Source organism: Barbatula barbatula, assembly GCF_947034865.1.
Source record: "Barbatula barbatula genome assembly, chromosome: 17".
NCBI classification, from domain to species: Eukaryota; Metazoa; Chordata; class Actinopteri; order Cypriniformes; family Nemacheilidae; genus Barbatula; species Barbatula barbatula.
In genome coordinates, this window is record NC_136780.1 from 14,799,405 (window position 1) to 14,818,652 (window position 19,248).

The 19,248-nt window shown below is 38.3% G+C and overlaps 1 protein-coding gene across 5 annotated transcripts in view; it reads left to right on the forward strand.

Annotated features, from left to right (window-relative positions):
• Nucleotides 1–19,248, forward strand: part of LOC306906988 (utrophin-like) — a gene marked incomplete at its 3' end in the record, with an annotated part of 107,437 nt that overhangs the window by 75,850 nt on the left and 12,339 nt on the right. For 2 of the 5 annotated variants that reach the window (XM_079478780.1, XM_079478782.1), the window contains exons 43-47: nt 2,028–2,139; nt 4,967–5,103; nt 9,538–9,576; nt 9,798–9,863; nt 10,839–10,904. In XM_079478780.1, the coding sequence (XP_079334906.1) occupies nt 2,028–2,139; nt 4,967–5,103; nt 9,538–9,576; nt 9,798–9,863; nt 10,839–10,904 (420 nt within the window). Of the gene's footprint in view, nt 1–2,027; nt 2,140–4,966; nt 5,108–9,537; nt 9,577–9,797; nt 9,864–10,838; nt 10,905–19,248 lie in introns of those variants that run through there. The other 3 variants (XM_079478781.1, XM_079478783.1, XM_079478784.1) reach the window with 2 other exon arrangements.

Genomic DNA, 19,248 nt, shown 5'->3' on the forward strand with positions numbered 1-19,248 from the left:
GAGCGAGGAACGGAGGAAATGAACGTCAGAGTCAATCAAACAGGATTCATCTCCCTAATGGAGAACAAATCTTGAGATGTATTTCTGCCAGATTGATGAATTCAATAAGCAAGAGACAAAATTTGGATCAAGTTTTACATTTTTATAGTTGTGGATAAATAAAGTAAAAAGCCCAAAATGTTAAGTGTATGTTATGTGCATGTCGCGGTCAGAACAGCCACTAGTCAATTATATCTGTCTGCGAATATTAAGAAAGTTTCAAACTTTTCATGTTTTAGAAATGAGGCTGAGTCCGTTTGCTCATTGTGTTTGTACAGTATTTTGGTCGTTTTCAACTATTTTGGCCGAACTTCGAGCTAAATCATTTTACCTACCTCTCACAAAAACTCATAACAAAGGATTATAAACAAATTACCAATGGCGTGATTTATTAAAAGAAACACAGTTCTCAGCAGGGGCCTCAGACAGAGCTCGAAACACATCCGAAAGGAGGCCGTTTCAGAAAACACAGCACCTTTAACCGTCATAACATTTCATTTATGCAGCAGGGAGGTGAAAATATTACTCTCTAGAGAGATGAAATTCAATTGAATTTGCATTTCACGGAGACAAAATAAAACCAAAAACAAACACGCACACAGTTCTGCTCCCGTCTATAGTGGATTTACATTTTAATGAAGAAAATCTGCGGAATGACAAGAGTTTTACGCAGTCTGTTAATTGTGTTATTGAATAAAACGGGATGTAATTGGAGTGAGAGGGTTTTGAAATGTTGTTGTTGTGTTGTTGTGACAGACGGGTATAATACAGTTGACTGGAGTCGGGCAGAATGTCACATGCATGATATTATTCTTAGTTTTCAAAGGAATTTTGTGCTTTTGCTTAAAACGAGAAATAGCTTTCGGTATTTTAACACCCTTTATTTCTTTTTCTCTTATTGTAAGCTTAAACTTAAGGAAAGTTTTCGATTTCTTTGAAATTAGAAGGTAAAAGTGAATACGTATAAAGTAAGGATTGCTTAAATAACTGTGTTAAAGACACATTACAAAAGAATCAGTAAGAATTGTTTTCAATGTTAAACATGTATCACTTGTTTTCTTCATTGGGACACTGAAATACATTTAAAAAATGTTATCGTGGTTCTGTGTTCTCAATTTACTGTCAAAAAATACTCAAACAATAAGTCTTTATGATGCCTGTGCTATATTTATTCCAAGACGTCTAAAGCGTTATTAAATCTTTGCGCGATGGACAAAAGGATGTTGAGAGTAAGGCTATGTTCACATTTGGCTTTGTTTTTTAAGCTACCGTCGTCTTTTTTTACATCATAATCCTTTGTGAGTGTCTTTTGAAGTAAAAGTAAAAAAAAACGTCAAGCGTGTTTTTCACAGCTAGCCAATGACAAGCGAGTATCGAAACCCGTCTTTCCATAACAGCATGTAAGGAACACCGAAACGTCAGTTAGAGCATAGTTTTGTGTAAAATAAAAGTTCAATTTTCCTTTTCAATTACCTTTGATTGCATTTCTAGCGAGAAATAAGTATCGTAGTTTTGAAATATATGTGATTGGTTTTGCAAAGACGCTCTCTGTTTATAATTCAAATAGAATTCTGTCACGCTGCCTATGAAGCTTTCCTGAATCTGTTTCTCTGAGCTGCCTTCGTGCACAAACATTACCTGATCGACAGCGAGGCAACAAGTCGACTGCTGTTTTTATAGCAACAAAAGATGCCCTCGGCTGCAATTTGTAAACAATTTTTTTTCAGTTAAAAAAAGAACCTAAATGTGAACATAGCCTTAGTCGTTCTGGAGCGCCACTGTCCTTCAGTGTTTAACAGCTTACAAGATAACTCAAAAATTACAGGCCAGTGGGTTTGATTTGAAATCAACAGCCCCCCCCCGGGACCCCTGATTTAACATCTGGCCTACTTATTCCGATTTGCCATATATGGATGTTTTAACCCTCCAAATGATTGTCAGTTTTTACAGTAAAGAACATCAAACTAACTCTTTTTCTCTCTCCGCAGATATCGTAGTCTGAAGCATTTCAACTACGACGTGTGTCAGAGTTGTTTCTTCTCTGGTCGTACAGCGAAGGGTCACAAACTGAACTACCCCATGGTGGAATACTGCACGCCGGTGAGTTAAAATAGTAATGCTTGAACATCAACCCACTCCAACAATTCCTCACACCACACCTGCATGAAAGAAAACATTATTTTTACAAAGTTATGGTGGGCAACGTGGTAGTATGTGTCCAAAACCAAGGAACGTCAGAAACCTTAGAAATATGCGACCTATGCCCTTCGCAACAGTCTTTGCATCGAGAGCTCTCGTAAAATGCTGGGAACAGAGCAGATGTGTTTCATTTGTTTCACTCTCAGATGTTTTTTTTCCAGTAGGGTCTGTAGTGTGTGTTGTCGCTGAGTAATGATCTTATCGTGTGAGAGGAATGGCTGTGTTTAGTTTGCCGTCCATGGCTTCGGGTGAGCCAGACAGTAGTTAGAACTCAGAGGCGCTTCATCTATTAGTATCACCGGCAGGCATTCCCATCACCTTCACAACACGAGCCGCATGCAACTGAAAATTTAAGGTGTTCAATTCAACATCTGTATTTCAGAGCGTGAAATTGAAAAGGCGTCACCAGGAACGATCAGCGTGACAGGGGTTCACCTTTTAAACAGTTTTCCTTTAGCTCTTCAATGCTCCGCGCAAAAATTCAGAGAAATTAGACTGAATAATAATATGAGTTGAAAGCGGTTTCACGTGGAGCGCCGGCACTTGAGCAGAAAGAGCCTCTTGGCTTGATTGATTAATCACGCAGCTTTGCAAGAACTGTCATCTTCTTCTATTGAGGCAGAAGCGGGTCTTTGATAGCTCATCTGTTGAAGGTTGTTCACTAGTACGGCAATTCACTGACCAAAAGTGACCAAAAGAAATGTATTTTCAAAAAGAGATTTCTTTATTGTTGGGATTTCAGACCCTAGAATGTCACAACTGGCCACCAGAATCAAGTTTTCCATATAATAATTGGTAAGTAACTTTAAGTGCCGTTTAAAAAAAGAAGTCTTAATCTTTCATTCATGAATCTTGTCAGAGTTGTAGCATGTGAAGAAGATGCTTTTCATTTCAGACAAACCCAACAATTTCCATAAATCCCACTCCTCACACACACGGACAAACAACGCTACTGCCGTAACTATTAGACCAGATTTACTTTCATTTCAGCAGCAAATATTGTCATCGGCATTCGGAGAGCGGAAGATCAATATTGAACAGAATATGTTTTTGTGGCCCTCAAAAGGGCTGTTACACAGTTATTGCTTTTTCTTTGTGGTGATATTGCTTTTGTTGTGCTGATATTGTTTTCATTAGTTGAACAGATGTCCCACAAGCGTTCAGCCGAGTTAAGTCCTTTCGAAAGAAAAACTTCACCCAGACATCAAAATGATGTCATTTATTCACCCGCGTGTCGATAGCCATTTCCATACAATGAGTCACATTCATAAAACGTGCGCAGAACAGATTTCTGTCACATTTAGTTCAATGTGAAAGTTATGAATGATTTAACACACTAATATACCTTCATGAATGTGGCCTGTCGAATTTAAAGTGTAAACCAGGTACATTATAAAAACCGTAATGCCGCGTTCACACCAAAAGCGAAGCTTTGCATTCCGCACTCTATATTAATAGGCGACGGTCAAACCAGACGTGTCTATCAGCTCTTTGCGGCTCAAGGTGAAATATTTTTTTATTTTGCGTGGAAGATGCGATTGAGGCGGATGTCACGCATTGAGCAATTTGCGTCATTGGCATAGCTATATGTTCGTGTCTATTTGTGTCTTTGCATTGACCTTGGATGTAATTTACTTACGCAAATACTTCAATTCACGTTTGGTGTGAACACAGCGTAAGACTCATGTATAATGTTCAACTCTTGTATAGTATTTACTTCAAGCAGCAATCCATAACCTAACCCATAGCTTCTATATCGCCATCTATGTGTAAAACATAAAATTGCAGGTTTACATGCTCAAAACTGACACTTCGTATTATTAACTTAAAATATTTGTGTTTTCAATAAAATAATGTCATGAAACTGCCAAGATTAACTGTTGAGATTTGTCTCAATAATATTTCAGTGAGTGTCATGTATACTCTACATACTTTCTCTGACTCGAGTGCGGACGTGCAGACAGACAGAGACATTCTGAAGTGGTTTGTGTGTACCAGACTGAAACACCTCAGCTCAGCCTCAGTAGGCAAATGGAGGACAAGACGAGTGATAGTCGGATCAGTCTTGGATCTCGAGGGTCACACACGCTTTAAAGAGAAAGACAAGAAAGATGTTTGACTAATGAGCTCTGCTTAACTTCATTGTACTACATTTCACTGACATCAAAACCTGAGCGTGTATACTTTCATGTGCTTGTTCCAGCCTCTGATGTTAACTTTGTGCCTTTCTAAAAATAAAGCGTGGAAAGTTGTGTTTTCAGGTCAGATATCTAAAGAGAACTCTCAGCTGTAAATCCCATCAGTTAGAAAATGTCAACCCTAAAAATCTGTTCGATGATGTTCTTCTTACAGATATGCGGCATAGTAAACATTTTTGATTGTGAAATCGAGTATAGTTTCACTGTCCTATAGGGCCTCTATATTCACATGACGTCACGCATCTTCTGTTCTGCAGCGAATACGGCTATTAACATGCCTGATACTAAACACAATAATAATCTTACCGATGTCTTGACCACTCGTATTTTCAGTCACTGTTGTTAAATTCTAGTGCGACAGCAAAATGGATGCTCTTCTTCTTCTTGTTTGTTGCAAAACGGAAGTTATGATACACTGCTTTTGCGAAAAGGGCGGAAGATGAATGACGTCATTGTGAAAAGGGCCTATTGCTAAAAAGGATATTCACATACACATCTTCTAATCTGGCATCTCTCTTTCACATTTTCAGACCACCTCGGGAGAGGACATGCGAGATTTCACCAAAGTCTTAAAAAACAAGTTTCGCTCCAAGAAGTATTTTGCGAAACACCCTCGCCTGGGTTATCTGCCCGTCCAGACGGTCCTAGAAGGAGACAACATGGAAACGTAAGCATCTCAATAGCAAAACAAAATGATTTTGTCACATTAAAGTATCTGTTTCCAGCCTGTGGTCTCTTCCAGTCCGTATTTGCACTGTTGAGAGATGTAAAGAATGGCCTAGTTTTCCCCCAGAGTTAAGACACATATATATTTCATATCTGCAAACGGACTTTTGACCTATAGTGCATTTTAAAAGTGTTTGTTTTTACAATTCTTTAAATGTGAACTGAATTATTTTTGTTTAACTGAATACTCAAATAGAAAAATGTGGAGGTATGACTTCATTTATTGGTTTTTGATTGGATTGTGAAGTTTTCCCTATTTTTGAGATCGGTTATCATTTTTCTCCTCTATTCAATTTGTCTCGATTCATTTTCAGCAGGGTGTTCTCTATCTGAACACACACATTTGAGATCAAACAGTTTTCATGTGGATAAACTATTCAGAAATGCTAAAGAAAATTAATGAATTTCTCACAATGTTCCACATTGGTGCCAATTATTTTATTCACTGAGCTCGTGGCAGTGAATTCTGAGAATGTCTTCAGTCCTGAAGGATTTATGCGATGCCATGGAAATGCGTCTCACCTTTTTAAGTTGCTCTCTAGATTTGAAAGCAAAACCCAAGTGTAAAATCTCATAAAAAATACGAATTTATCACAGTTTCTTCATTAAGGCACTTGTGATTTCTAGATCGTTTTGATCTCTAATATTCATGAATTTGAGCCGCTTTGAAATGAAACTTCTGCTCAAATGACAAGGAACTAAAGATGACCCATTTCTTCACTTAGCACCGATTATAAGCCGGAGTGCCGAAATGTGTGCCTGCACCCCACAGGCTTCCTGTTAGTCCACGTTAGCGTGACGTTCAGCTGATCTTAGCCCTCTCTGATACCAGACCGGTTTATGCAACCTTTGATTTTTGGTTTTCTGAGCAGACACGCTACAGTCTGCGGCGGAACGTGTAAACTCCGGCTCCATGCGTCAGATTTAACCAAGAGTGATGACCATGCCTAGAATATATTCACAGCTCCTTCAACAGCAAAATAAACCCTACAGTGTTTGGGTTTCCTCAAATTGAAAAGCACCAGGGGATATTGACCGACTTTTATTGGAGAGCTCGCATTTGTTGATTCTGTCGGCGTTCATTTAGAGAATCCCTCATTACTTTAAATTCGGCAGTCTGTACATGGTGATACACCGGGCGGCTATTTAACGGCCGGGATAACTGGACCGTGTCGCTGTTGACAGTTCATATATCTCCCTCCTAGACCATCTTGCTTTTCTTTCTTTAGCTGGTGGTCCTTCTCTGTTCTCCATGAAAGTCAACATGAAATCAAAAAGACCCAATTTATTATCTTAATACATGTTTTAGGTCTTGTGCCCTGGTCATCATGTGTCAAAATGGGATAGCTTTTTGGACCTCTGAAATGACTTTTTCAGCTGGTGTCAACTTGACTATTGGATAATATCAGCCAAATGTTGAGAAGTAGGCTGCTGCTTTACTGTATTTACTGCAGCTTTTTTACATTTTTCCAACAGCAGCCATTAATACCAAAGTAATAATAGCCTCATGTTTAAAAGCGTTCATTTCAAAACTTTTACTTACATTTTAACATCACTTAGATTTTTTTCACAAAAAATGTGTGGTTTCCATAACCATTTAAGTGTCAATCCCATAGCATGTTTCGCTTAAAAAAAAAGCGTAGCCTTGATGCATAAGCAAGTTTGTATTAATCACTCATAAATAGACATTACGTCATGGATATTTTGGTCAAGATTGAGTTATCATTATAATGTGATTAATGCCGTGAATCTTACAATATTGTGTATCATGTATGAAATCATTTAAATGTTGTTTCAGCCATGCTCATCTCTAGAGTATTTTTTTTACCCTTCTCACATTCTATGGATAAAACATTTAGATACAGCAATTAACAAAGCCTCTTATGTTTTACTTGAACAAGACAAAGCATCCTATTAATATGAAATAAGTGTCATATAGTTCACTTATCATTTTATTAAAACACGAAATAAGTGTAATAATGTGTAAAATAGTCATATTTGCATGGTTTTTGTGTCGTTTTGGTTTTGCAGACAGAATCATCTCATTCTAAGCTGAAAGTGATTTTTCAGAATCAGAAGTTTCTATCTGCTTTAGACTTGTTCCCCATTCACAAATTTCTGAAAATGTTGATATTGTGCATTTAGGGTCTCCTACTTTTTCGCGTATGAAAGAGATTTGTTCCTCGTATCATTTTTGCTTTATGACATTTAAAAGCTCCTTATAATTCCAAGGCGACGATTAATCCAAGATAACTTTTATAAAAGGTGACGTGTATAATTTTCTATAATGCAGAAACAACCTATATCGGTAATCAGAATGAAAAAAGGATTTCAGCAGAAAAAGCAATAAAATACATAAATTATTCATTCCTATATTAAAATGATGCTTTGCGCAAAGTAAAAAGACAGGATTACGTTTATTATCGTCACTTATTTTGTTACTGAATTGTATGTTTAATAATTTAATCTTTTTATGGTGGTTTCATGAGAATGAACTAGTTTCTCGTAAAGACAGCACAATTTATTGTGAGTTGGTAACTAGTTTACGAGTCGGATTCTTTGCATTGATTTGTATGGTTTAGTGTGATCTTCTTACTACGCATTTATTTCGTTTGGGAGTGGACATCACATTGTAGAAATTCATACGAAATCGTCACCTTGTAAAATAGTTACGCTTTCCTTCGAGATCAGGTTGGTCGAGATGCTCTCGAAAAGCTTTAAAGTTGATTGCCTAGTTTGTTGTTGTTCTCCGTTCTCTGCAAACTCACTTTCAGTTTTGCCTCTGTGAAGAAACAGAGCCCCTAGTCACAATTCAATCAGTTTCCATAGGACGAAATCAAGCCCCGCCCTACACTTCTGTCTCATTTCATTTGACTCAGAATTGGTTCACATTACCGAAGTAAGACAGGCTGCTGTTTTTAAAGCTTATTGTTGACTTTAAAGTCCTTTTATAGAACTTTAACCAACTTTCGTAAAGAGTTTATCTTGCCTGTCTCTGCTAGTCTTCCTTTAGAATGAAACAGACTGTTTGTAAGATGCTCAGTGGCATTGCTTTTGTCTCCACGTCAAAGTTGCATCAGCTGTAAAAAACGAAACCACCTTCGTCCTGGGGTGAGAATGAAGGGCGGTAAATCCAAAAGCCTCTTGCATTTCGCATGCAGAAAATTGAACAGATTTAACTCTGAATATCTCATCCTGCAATTACAGTCTATTCTCCCGTGTGGCCGCTTTTAAAAGAAAATATGGCACTTTTTCATCATCTCCGAGTGAACCGAACTTCCCCAAATTAAACCTTTCCCTGTCGAGTCACAGCCGGGCGTTTGATCTTCTGTGCCAGGTGTCGTGTGAGATTACCAGCGAGTTTTCACTTCAAAAGACGCTGATATGAAATCGAGATAAATTAAAGCGTAAAGATTGAATTGGAGATCTTATCCGTGTGGTTCTAAACTCAAATGTGCGTGTGTACAATTTACAAGTTTACACTTTCGATTCACTTTTTTCTTCTTGGCAGAAGCAGTTTACACTCGTGACGGTGTTAAAGAGTTACAGAGCGTTTGAGAAGGGATTTGATGAATTTGAATATCATATATTCAGAGAAAAGTCAGTTCTGGCAAAGGATTATTCGGAATAACTTTTAGACTGTTCCTCACACAAATCTGTCTATGACTTGAGAATGTTCTGGACACATTTTAAGGAATATTTTTATAAAACCTACTTTTGTGCGCATTTTGAACAACTTTTGTCCTTATTCACTTTAATTGTGTGTAAAGCATCAATGTAAAGTTCGTGTCATTTTGTGTTTTGTTTTACCAATGGATTCCTTTGATATCAAAAGAATGAGACGGGTGTAAAAGATAGAATTTGAATTGATGTGTAAATGGTCCTTTTTCACAAGCCTGAAATCCAGTTTTTATATATATATATATTTAATGTATGTACGTTCATAACACTATACGTTGTATTATATTACTTAAATTTAAAGCAATATCATGTATTTCTTATACAGCGTCTATGGAAGTCAAGTAAATTTGACATCATTCTCTATTTTGACTGCTGGTATTAGACTCTCTCTGTTTGTGTTTCATTTTGTTGAAAGTAGTGAAAACACTGTTGTTGAGTTTATCTTTTGCTATGTGAGCAAAAAATATATTTGTATATATTTAGTCATAGTCATTTAAAAAACAAAATTCTAGCACACCTTAACACTTTGTGCTGCCCCCTACAGCACTGGAGGGGTATTTCATCACCTCGTCCTTTTGTGCGGTAGTGCCGTGCACATTGTGAAACCTCTGACCCTAAAAAACGTTCTGTTCCTCCCTCCTCCCCCCAACCTCCCTCTCTTCCTCTGTTTTTTGTTTTTCTTTCTCCCTTGCAGTCCGGTCACTCTCATCAGCATGTGTCCAGAGGAGTATGAGTGAGTATCTTCCTCCGCACAGCATGCTGCTCACCTCAATGCATGGAGCGACAGTCCCACCTGCACGCCCCCCCACTTGCACCCCACCATGTTTTTTGTCTAACCTTCTTCCTCAGTTCGTTTGTCCCAATAACACGCAGCCTCCACTGTAGATCATAAGACGTGTCATTTGTTGTTGTCATGACGGTGATCGTTTGTGTTTATCTTTATGTACGTTATAGGCTGTCCCCATCACCACAACTCCCTCATGATGACACACACTCACGGATAGAGCAGTACGCCAGCAGGTATATCTCACTGCCAACCACACAGAATGAGAGAAAACTAACATGTTCTCATAACTAACAACATTATTTTGGGTGGCCACTTCATACTGTATGAATTCACACAATCTGAAACATGTCGGAATGAAGCTCCAGATCATAAATATGAATGAGCCACCTCGTGAAATCGTTATGAATTGGATAAAAAGGCTATATAAGTACACAAGTAAACACCATTTTTCCAACATTGTAACATATTATTTTCAGGCGTTTAGAATAGATGCCATGTTATAAGGTAAAAGGGTATTACTAGTTTGTTGACATGTAAATGATCATTTGTGATGAATTGATGTCGCATATCAAAACTAGCAGCTGCCCTTACGCTGTCAAAAAACATCACCGCAATGGAAAATCTGAGACTGATCCGCAGTATGAATGCACATACGCCCGAAAGACCTCTGGCTTTCCTCCAAAGCCAATTTAATCTGGTAGCACACAGCGTATATTTGGTGCGTATCAATTCGATTTACACCTACACAAAGATAAAGCACACCACGCATACACAAACGTCCCAGCCGCGTCATGTGCTGACCTTCTACTCATAAAGACTCGAAAATGGATTTTCATCGTCAGCTAGATACTCTCAATGTCACTAGCACACATACACACATAGTTATTACAGGATTGTGAATAAAGACTACGGCTGAACCCTCCATCCCATTATAGCAACTCCAGGAGATGGTAAGACTGTAATCCATCAGTGTGTGTGCGTGCGTGTGTGTTGTACAAGTTTAACACTAAACACGAGAACTGTGCTTCACGCAGGTTTGTTTTAGAATTGGTGGTTTTCAACCCTTTTGGATACACCAATGTTCATATTTCAGTTTTGATTTGTTTTCATTGATTACTCATGCTACATATGAATAAACATGTTAGAAGACACACTGAATCATTTTTATTCTAATAAACACTGGAAACCTGTCTTTTTGACCTCTTCAGGTTAGCACAGATGGAGCGTTCAAATGGATCTCTGCCCACAGACAGCAGCTCGACCACTGGAAGCATGTAAGTGACTATTGTGCTTTTACATATAATATGCAAATGTTCTATTTAATGTAATGCGTGATTTGAACGGGATGTCTGTTTTGCCGGTTTATTCATTAAAATTCGTGACAAACTGGTATTTTAGTGGCACCCCAGGTCTTAAAAAATGGATTGTAAATGGATCAATGAACAAGTGCACAAGTGTTAGAAATGAACATCCATGTTGTCAGAGGTCGGGATATTACTTTCTGGTTTAATTTCTAAAACTACTTAACAAACCTAAAAAGTTACAGCGCAAACTAAGAAACATAAAACTTTTCTGATATAATGGAATAAAGCTGGATTCACACCAAACGCGTACAATCACGTTTCTCATTCTTTATTACTTTATTACGTAAAGTTCCTTATTTTCGCGTGAGTGGCGCGAGCTGACAAATATTTTCAAATTGCGCGGAAGATGAGACTGACACACGTTTGCATCTTTCCGTGTCTTTACATTCGCATCTATTCGCGACTTCACATTCGCATCTATCCGTGTCTTTACATTCACATCTATCCGTGTCTTTACATTCGCATCTATCCGTGTCTTTACATTCGCATCTATCCGTTTCTTTACATTCGCATCTATCCGTGTCTTTACATTCGCATCTATCCGTTTCTTTACATTCGCATCTATCCGTTTCTTTACATTCGCATCTATCCGTTTCTTTACATTCGCATCTATCCGTTTCTTTACATTCGCATCTATCCGTGTCTTTACATTCGCATCTATCCGTGTCTTTACATTCGCATCTATCCGTTTCTTTACATTCGCATCTATCCGTGTCTTTACATTCGCATCTATCCGTTTCTTTACATTCGCATCTATTCGCGACTTCACATTCGCATCTATCCGTGTCTTTACATTCACATCTATCCGTGTCTTTACATTCGCATCTATCCGTTTCTTTACATTCGCATCTGTCCGTGTCTTTACATTCACATCTATCCGTGTCTTTACATTTGCATCTATCCGTTTCTTTACATTCGCATCTATCCGTGTCTTTACATTCGCATCTTTCCGTTTCTTTACATTCGCATCTATCCGTTTCTTTACATTCGCATCTATCCGTTTCTTTACATTCGCATCTATCCGTTTCTTTACATTCGCATCTATCCGTGTCTTTACATTTACATTCGCATCTATCCGTTTCTTTACATTCGCATCTATCCGTGTCTTTACATTCGCATCTATCCGTTTCTTTACATTCGCATCTATTCGCATCTATTCGCGACTTCACATTCGCATCTATTCGCGACTTCACATTCGCATCTATCCGTGTCTTTACATTCGCATCTTTCCGTGTCTTTACATTCGCATCTATCCGCGTCTTTACATTCGCATCTATCCGTTTCTTTACATTCGCATCTATTCGCATCTATCCGTTTCTTTAAATTCGCATCTATTCGCGACTTCACATTCGCATCTATCCGTGTCTTTACATTCGCATCTTTCCGTGTCTTTACATTCGCATCTATCCGCGTCTTTACATTCGCATCTATCCGTTTCTTTACATTCGCATCTATTCGCATCTATCCGTTTCTTTACATTCGCATCTATTCGCATCTATCCGTTTCTTTAAATTCGCATCTATTCGCGACTTCACATTCGCATCTATCCGTGTCTTTACATTCGCATCTTTCCGTGTCTTTACATTCGCATCTATCCGCGTCTTTACATTCGCATCTATCCGTTTCTTTACATTCGCATCTATTCGCATCTATCCGTTTCTTTACATTCGCATCTATCCGTTTCTTTACATTCGCATCTATTCGCATCTATCCGTGTCTTTACATTCGCATCTATTCGCGACTTCACATTCACATCTATCCGTGTCTTTACATTCGCATCTATCCGCGTCTTTACATTCGCATCTTTGCGTGTCTTTACATTCGCATCTATCCGCGTCTTTACATTCGCATCTATCCGTTTCTTTACATTCGCATCTATTCGCATCTATCCGTTTCTTTACATTCGCATCTATTCGCATCTATCCGTTTCTTTACATTCGCATCTATTCGCGACTTCACATTCGCATCTATCCATGTCTTTACATTCGCAGCTATTCGCGACTTCACATTCGCATCTTTCCGTGTCTTTACATTCGCATCTATCCGTGTCTTTACATTCGCATCTATCCGCGTCTTTACATTCGTATCTATCCATTTCTTTACATTCGCATCTATTCGCATCTATCCGTTTCTTTACATTCGCATCTATCCGTTTCTTTACATTCGCATCTATTCGCATCTATCCGTGTCTTTACATTCGCATCTATTCGCGACTTCACATTCGCATCTATCCGTGTCTTTACATTCGCATCTATTCGCGACTTCACATTCGCATCTATCCGTGTCTTTACATTCGCATCTATCCGCGTCTTTACATTCGCATCTATCCGCGTCTTTACATTCGCATCTATTCGCGACTTCACATTGGCATCTATCCGTTTCTTTACATTCGCATCTATCCGCGTCTTTACATTCGCATCTTTTCGTGTCTTTACATTCGCATCTATCCGCGTCTTTACATTCGCATCTATCCGCGTCTTTACATTCGCATCTATTCGCGACTTCACATTCGCATCTATCCGTTTCTTTACATTCGCATCTATCCGCGTCTTTACATTCGCATCTTTTCGTGTCTTTACATTCGCATCTATCCGTGTCTTTACATTCGCATCTATCCGTGTCTTTACATTCGCATCTATTCGCTTGTTTTTCTTTGACAGCAGCTAGTATATTTTGACAGTCGTTGTTTAGGGTTGTTTAGAAGCTGATATCCTGACCTCTTACAACATCGGAAGTCACTAACGCTTGTGCATAAATTGTAGTGAATTTAACAATACTAAAAATTGAAGTCAGCAAAAAACAATTACAGTGTTGGACTGAAGATAGTGATACGTCACATGATCCATCTAATGTAGTTCAGTTGGAGTTGGAGTAAAAATTGTACCTGTTCAACTGGTCCATTATGGCTACCAACATCAGAGATGTGTGTTGTAGCTAAAGTGCAGTCATGATGGAGAAGTTATTTTTACTCTAGATGATTTCACTTTTCTGTATTAGACGGATTCAATTAACCTTTATTGGCAATGCACAATGACAGTTAAGTGAATATGATTTGTCATTGCTCACGTACAGGAGTGTAATAAAAAAACGATGCATGGAAAACCGAGCCATAAATTGTCAGCGTTTGAAAGAGTCTGATTCATGCTTCAATAATCATTCAGCTAGTTCACGATATGATGTATTACGCACAGCTGCGGTTCACATACAAATGCTTTCCTGCACAATGGGAAATTTACTTTAACATGAAAAAGCATTGCTTGTGTGGAAGAAAAGATGCTGTAAAATGTCAGACAGTGATTAAACATGTTACATGAGCGAGAGCGGCTGTTGTCTGGTGCGGTGTGATTGAGTACAGTAATTCCTCATATCTATTCTGACATGTTTCTTAATGGCTTTGGTGCCAGTGGAGCTTGAATCAGATCCTTCAGTGAGCTGCGTTAGGTCACAATGCTGACGGATGAGACAAAGAGAGAAGACCACAGCACGAGAGATAAAGAGAGAGAGAAATGAAAAACTAGACTCAGATGAAAGTTACTGAAGTGAATCAGAGTAGTGGAGGAGATATTGAAATATGCTAAAGCTTTTCTGTAAAGTTCTCGCGGTAAGGCTTTATAATAAGCTGCTATTAAATGCATTAGCTAACAATGAAGTATTTCGTTTTCCAGCATTTATTAATCCTTGTTAAAGTTAGTTAATACAATTATTCATGTTAGTTCATGGTGCATTAAATGATGTCAACCGACTCAACGTTTCATTTTGAAAATGTTTTCGTAAATGCTGAAATTAACATTACTAAGCTTGTAGCTTGCTGTTGTAGGAGGATTGACACAGTGTTAGTTAACAAATAACGCCTTATTGTAAAGTGTTTCCATTATCGCAATATTTTTTGATGGCAGAGCCAGTTTCAAAGATCCAAAGCTTTGTTAACATCTGTCATTACATTACATTTCAACAAATGTGCATAACTCTCACTCGTCGTCTGTGTTTTTATCCGTTTTTGCCATTGAAACTTGTGCGCAGAACGGATTCAAAGGCAATAAATTCTGAAGTTACACCATCGATAGCAGCGGCCATTCCAACCGCTGTTTGCCCTGACATGATGGGCTGTGCCAGCTTTTGAAAATCTGATCCCAAATAAGTACGATGTGATCCACAGAGAGAAAAACACTCAATAACATCAGTGGATAAATTCTCATGCGAGGACTGATGAGCCATTATCAAGGCATATGAATCAAACACACTCAGAAGTTTATGACACTGCATCATTCCTCTAAGAGAAATCATGTTGTCATGCCTTAAAGGAACACTTCAACCGAAACTAAAAATGATGTCATCATTTACTCGTCCTCATGTTGTTCCAAACCTGTATAAATGACTTGGTTCTGCTAAACACAAAGGAAGAAATTTGAATGAATGTCAGTAGCCAAACAGATCTCATCCCCCATTTTTTTTACTGCCGTAGTTATTTCAATGGCAGTAAATGAGGGATGAGATCTGCTTGGTTATGGACATTCTTCCAAATATCTTCCTGAAATTAATAAAGGTTTGACTTCAGGGTGAGTTAATGATGACAGAATTCAAATTTGTAGGTGAACTATCCCTTTAACTCAAAAACTATATCTCTGAGTAGAGTTCCTGCTATATCATAGTTTTGCATTATACCAGACGTTTGGAATCTTACACCGTGTCTACACCGGACGCGGCACGAAACGACAAAATACAACAGAACGCATTCAAATTTATTATAGTTTTTAATATTTTTTATCCACACTGGATGTGGCACGATGTACCCATTAGGAACAAGCCGATTGCCGTGCCAATCGCATCCGGTGTAGAGAAGTGTTTTGCCTCTCTGTTTGAAACATACAAATACTTTACATACTTATCAGTCATCCGTAAGTTTAAAATGATGTCAAGTTGACATTTCTCTGGGATCATACCCAGCAGCTCAACTTGTAAATGATCATTTTTTTAAGCTTGGTAGCTACAATTTAGAAATAATTGCACTATTTTGGCAAAGTTACCGATTGCAACAAATGAACACGACCATTAGCACTGCATATTCACACAAACACTTTTCTAATGAGAGTAGTTATTGTTCAAGGCAAGCGACCGCCATTTTGACTCAAATAATGAGGAACCGGGATCATCTTCCTCTAGAGGTTTGTGCTGGCTACAAGAGTTTAGTTTTGAAAGTAGCGTGGTTGCGTGCGATTGCATCAGAATTGCACTATTGTATCATAGATAGAGCTTGTCAGTCGATGGTCAGTTTCATCAGGACGAAAGCCATGCGACAGAAGCATTTATATCTCACGGTCGTGTGGGAACTGTGAGTTTCTGTTTGCAAACAGTTAAAGCGCTGATAAAATAATCTTATTAACAGCCCTCAAAAATCGAATTACCTCCGCTGTCTCTCTCTCTCTCTCTTTCTTTGTCTTTCTTCTGCTCGATGGAAGCAGATGGAACTAATTCCATTCCTCCCGTCCTCCGCATACACCTTGTTTATCTGTTCCTAATGCATTAACATCCTCGTCAGCATCATATATTTACTTGTGTGAGTGTGTTTGAGACGGAGACAGAGAATTTAGGGTTTTCATTAAATGTTTCTGATGGATTGGTGTATAATGCCATTATCTGTTGGGTTTAATTGAGTGCAGGAGGGAAGATTTTGTGCTTTAAAATGCGACTAAAACCCACTTGGTGTTTTTTATAAGTAGTTCCTAAAATATTTTGGTGGTCATCTGCCTCATCTTTCTTTACTTAATGGAGTAGTTTAGCCGGGAAAATCATTCTGTCATCTTTTACTTACTCTCATGTCATCCCAAACAGTGTTACTTTCTTTCCCCTGTGAAACACAAAAGAAGATATTTTGAGAAATGTCTCTGTGGTTTTGACTCAATGGAAGTCAATGTTGTCGGGTTCCCAACGTTCTTCAAAATATCTTCCTTTGCGTTCTGCAGACGAAAGAAACTCGCACCGATTTGGATTTGAAGATTGCAAGAGTGACACTAAGGAAGTGGAGAGGGGAGGATGAGATATATATTTTTTTCATTTCCTATCGTCCTCACTATCCTCGTACGCCAGCTCATGTAAGCTTTCTCATTTCCTGTGGGTGTCTGCTCCGGGGTTTAGCCGAGCGTCTGAACTCTGTTTACACAGCAGCTGATCAATGCAGCCGATGCACAATCACACAGGCACAAGCGGGACGTCTCCTTTACCCCTCTCTGTTCCTCTCTGTCTCAGCCCTGAGGCGATATACAGCCGGTGGCTGATGGGAAATCTCATATGCGTACAGAAACCGAGAGCAAGCAATCGCTTTGTCTCCAACTTGCGCCTTTCTTTTTGTTGGGCCGGAGGTTCCTGTGGGAGATGTAGGGAGCGATGTGGTTTTCTGTCAGGATGGTTTCCTGCTCTGATTGAATGCTACCGGTATCCATCCCTCCTCATTCTAGCGTAATACTTCTCATAGAATAACTTTCTTTATTCTCCTTTTTCAGAGTTGAGAATCCTCTTAGTGGATTCATCTGGACTGCTGAATGTGTTCGGTTACATCCAGGCAGGTCCCTCATTTCTCTGTTTTAAATGTTTTTATAGACACACTTTTATTTAACAAACAACCTTTTTTACCTAAACCTACTGAAATCAAATGCTTCTTTAGGTCTGCATATTTTGCTATCAGGTAAGGTCGGTAATTTAATTACTTTGTTATTTGAATGGCGGCCTTGAAGGGATAGTAAAGGATAGTATAACCAAAAAAGAACATTCTGTTATCATGTACTCACCCTCAAGTCATTTCAAATCTGTATGAGTTTCTTTTGTCTGCAGAACACAAAAGAAGATATTTTAAAGAATGTTGGTTACATTGACCCCCCCCCCCCCCATTGACTTCTATTGTAAGAACACAAAACATTTCTCCAAATATCTTCTTTTGTTTCCCACAGAAGAAAACCTCATGTACAGGTTTGGAACAAATGCTGTAAATTAGCATAAACCGCCGGTTTATGTGGTAACAGTTGAATTGACTTCACTGAAAGCAAAAGATCAGTCGCCGGATTCACAATGTTCTGAAGACAAAATATAAGATTGTTGTTGAGATACATTGAAGGAAGTTTGTAAGAATGTTCGTGCGATTCTCAAGCATTTCTTAAAAAGTTCTCCAATATCTTTGTTGTAAGAATAAAATGAAATGCTTTGTCGATGATAACACTTGCTTGCTCGTGTTGTAACCGTATATGTTTATCTATACAATAAACTTTGTGTGTAACAAGCACAATGCATTCTTATATAGCCTATCAGCATGTCATGTGTTAAACGGCATTTACGATCACATCTTAGCTAAAATGTTAGCAGGCGTTAAAAACTCCTTTTGTGTGTTACTACGCCACAATTTTTTTCACCCTCTTCATTTCGAGTCACTTTGTCCCAGAATAATGTAAACATCACTCCGTTTTTAATAATGTAAGACCTTATCATTATCCATATATATCAATATAAATATTCCTTAACGGCAAGTAAACGTCAACTTTAAGATTCTGGCTCAATACAAATACACATCGCATGTGAAACAACCAAATACATGTATTAAACATCTTACCTTTTGAGATGTAAGACAACCGTGAGGCTGTCTTCATTTTAAGATATTTACGACAGCTTTTGTGTCGAGAATTTGGATTCGTCTTCATTTTAAGATCAATCTTGAGAAAACCGTCTAAAGAAGTTTTTATCGGGAATACATAACATTCCTGCAACAGATCAGCCGCACTCTTGAATAAAAGGGTTAGACAGGTCGAATGAATAATGGAGAGATAAAAACAAGACAGCGAGTCGTTTTGGCTCCTGTCACACGCTCTCTGTGACTTTATGTCTAGTTAATGGACCTGCTGTGAGCTCCATCGCCTTTGGCACGTTTAGAATAAGTCTATTGACTCAAATTAGTCCTTTTATTGTTTAGTTTTTGTGATAAATGAGAAGAAAAAGGAAAGTGTAGACGAAAGTCGGAAGCGTTATCTAGTGAAGGAAGAAAATGAATAGAGTTTCACAACAAAAGGGAGGATCACTGGTCAAAGCCACAATAGTTTGATAGCAAGTTGTTTGAATATTTTAATGTTGCACATGAAATATGGCCTCTATTATCATAGTTTGTCCAAAACACACTTCATTAAAGAAACAATTCAAGACTTGTTTTAGTTTGTTGTGGATGTGTACAGGCAGCTCAGCGGGCGTCCTTCACAGCACAAGCACATGATAATTACTG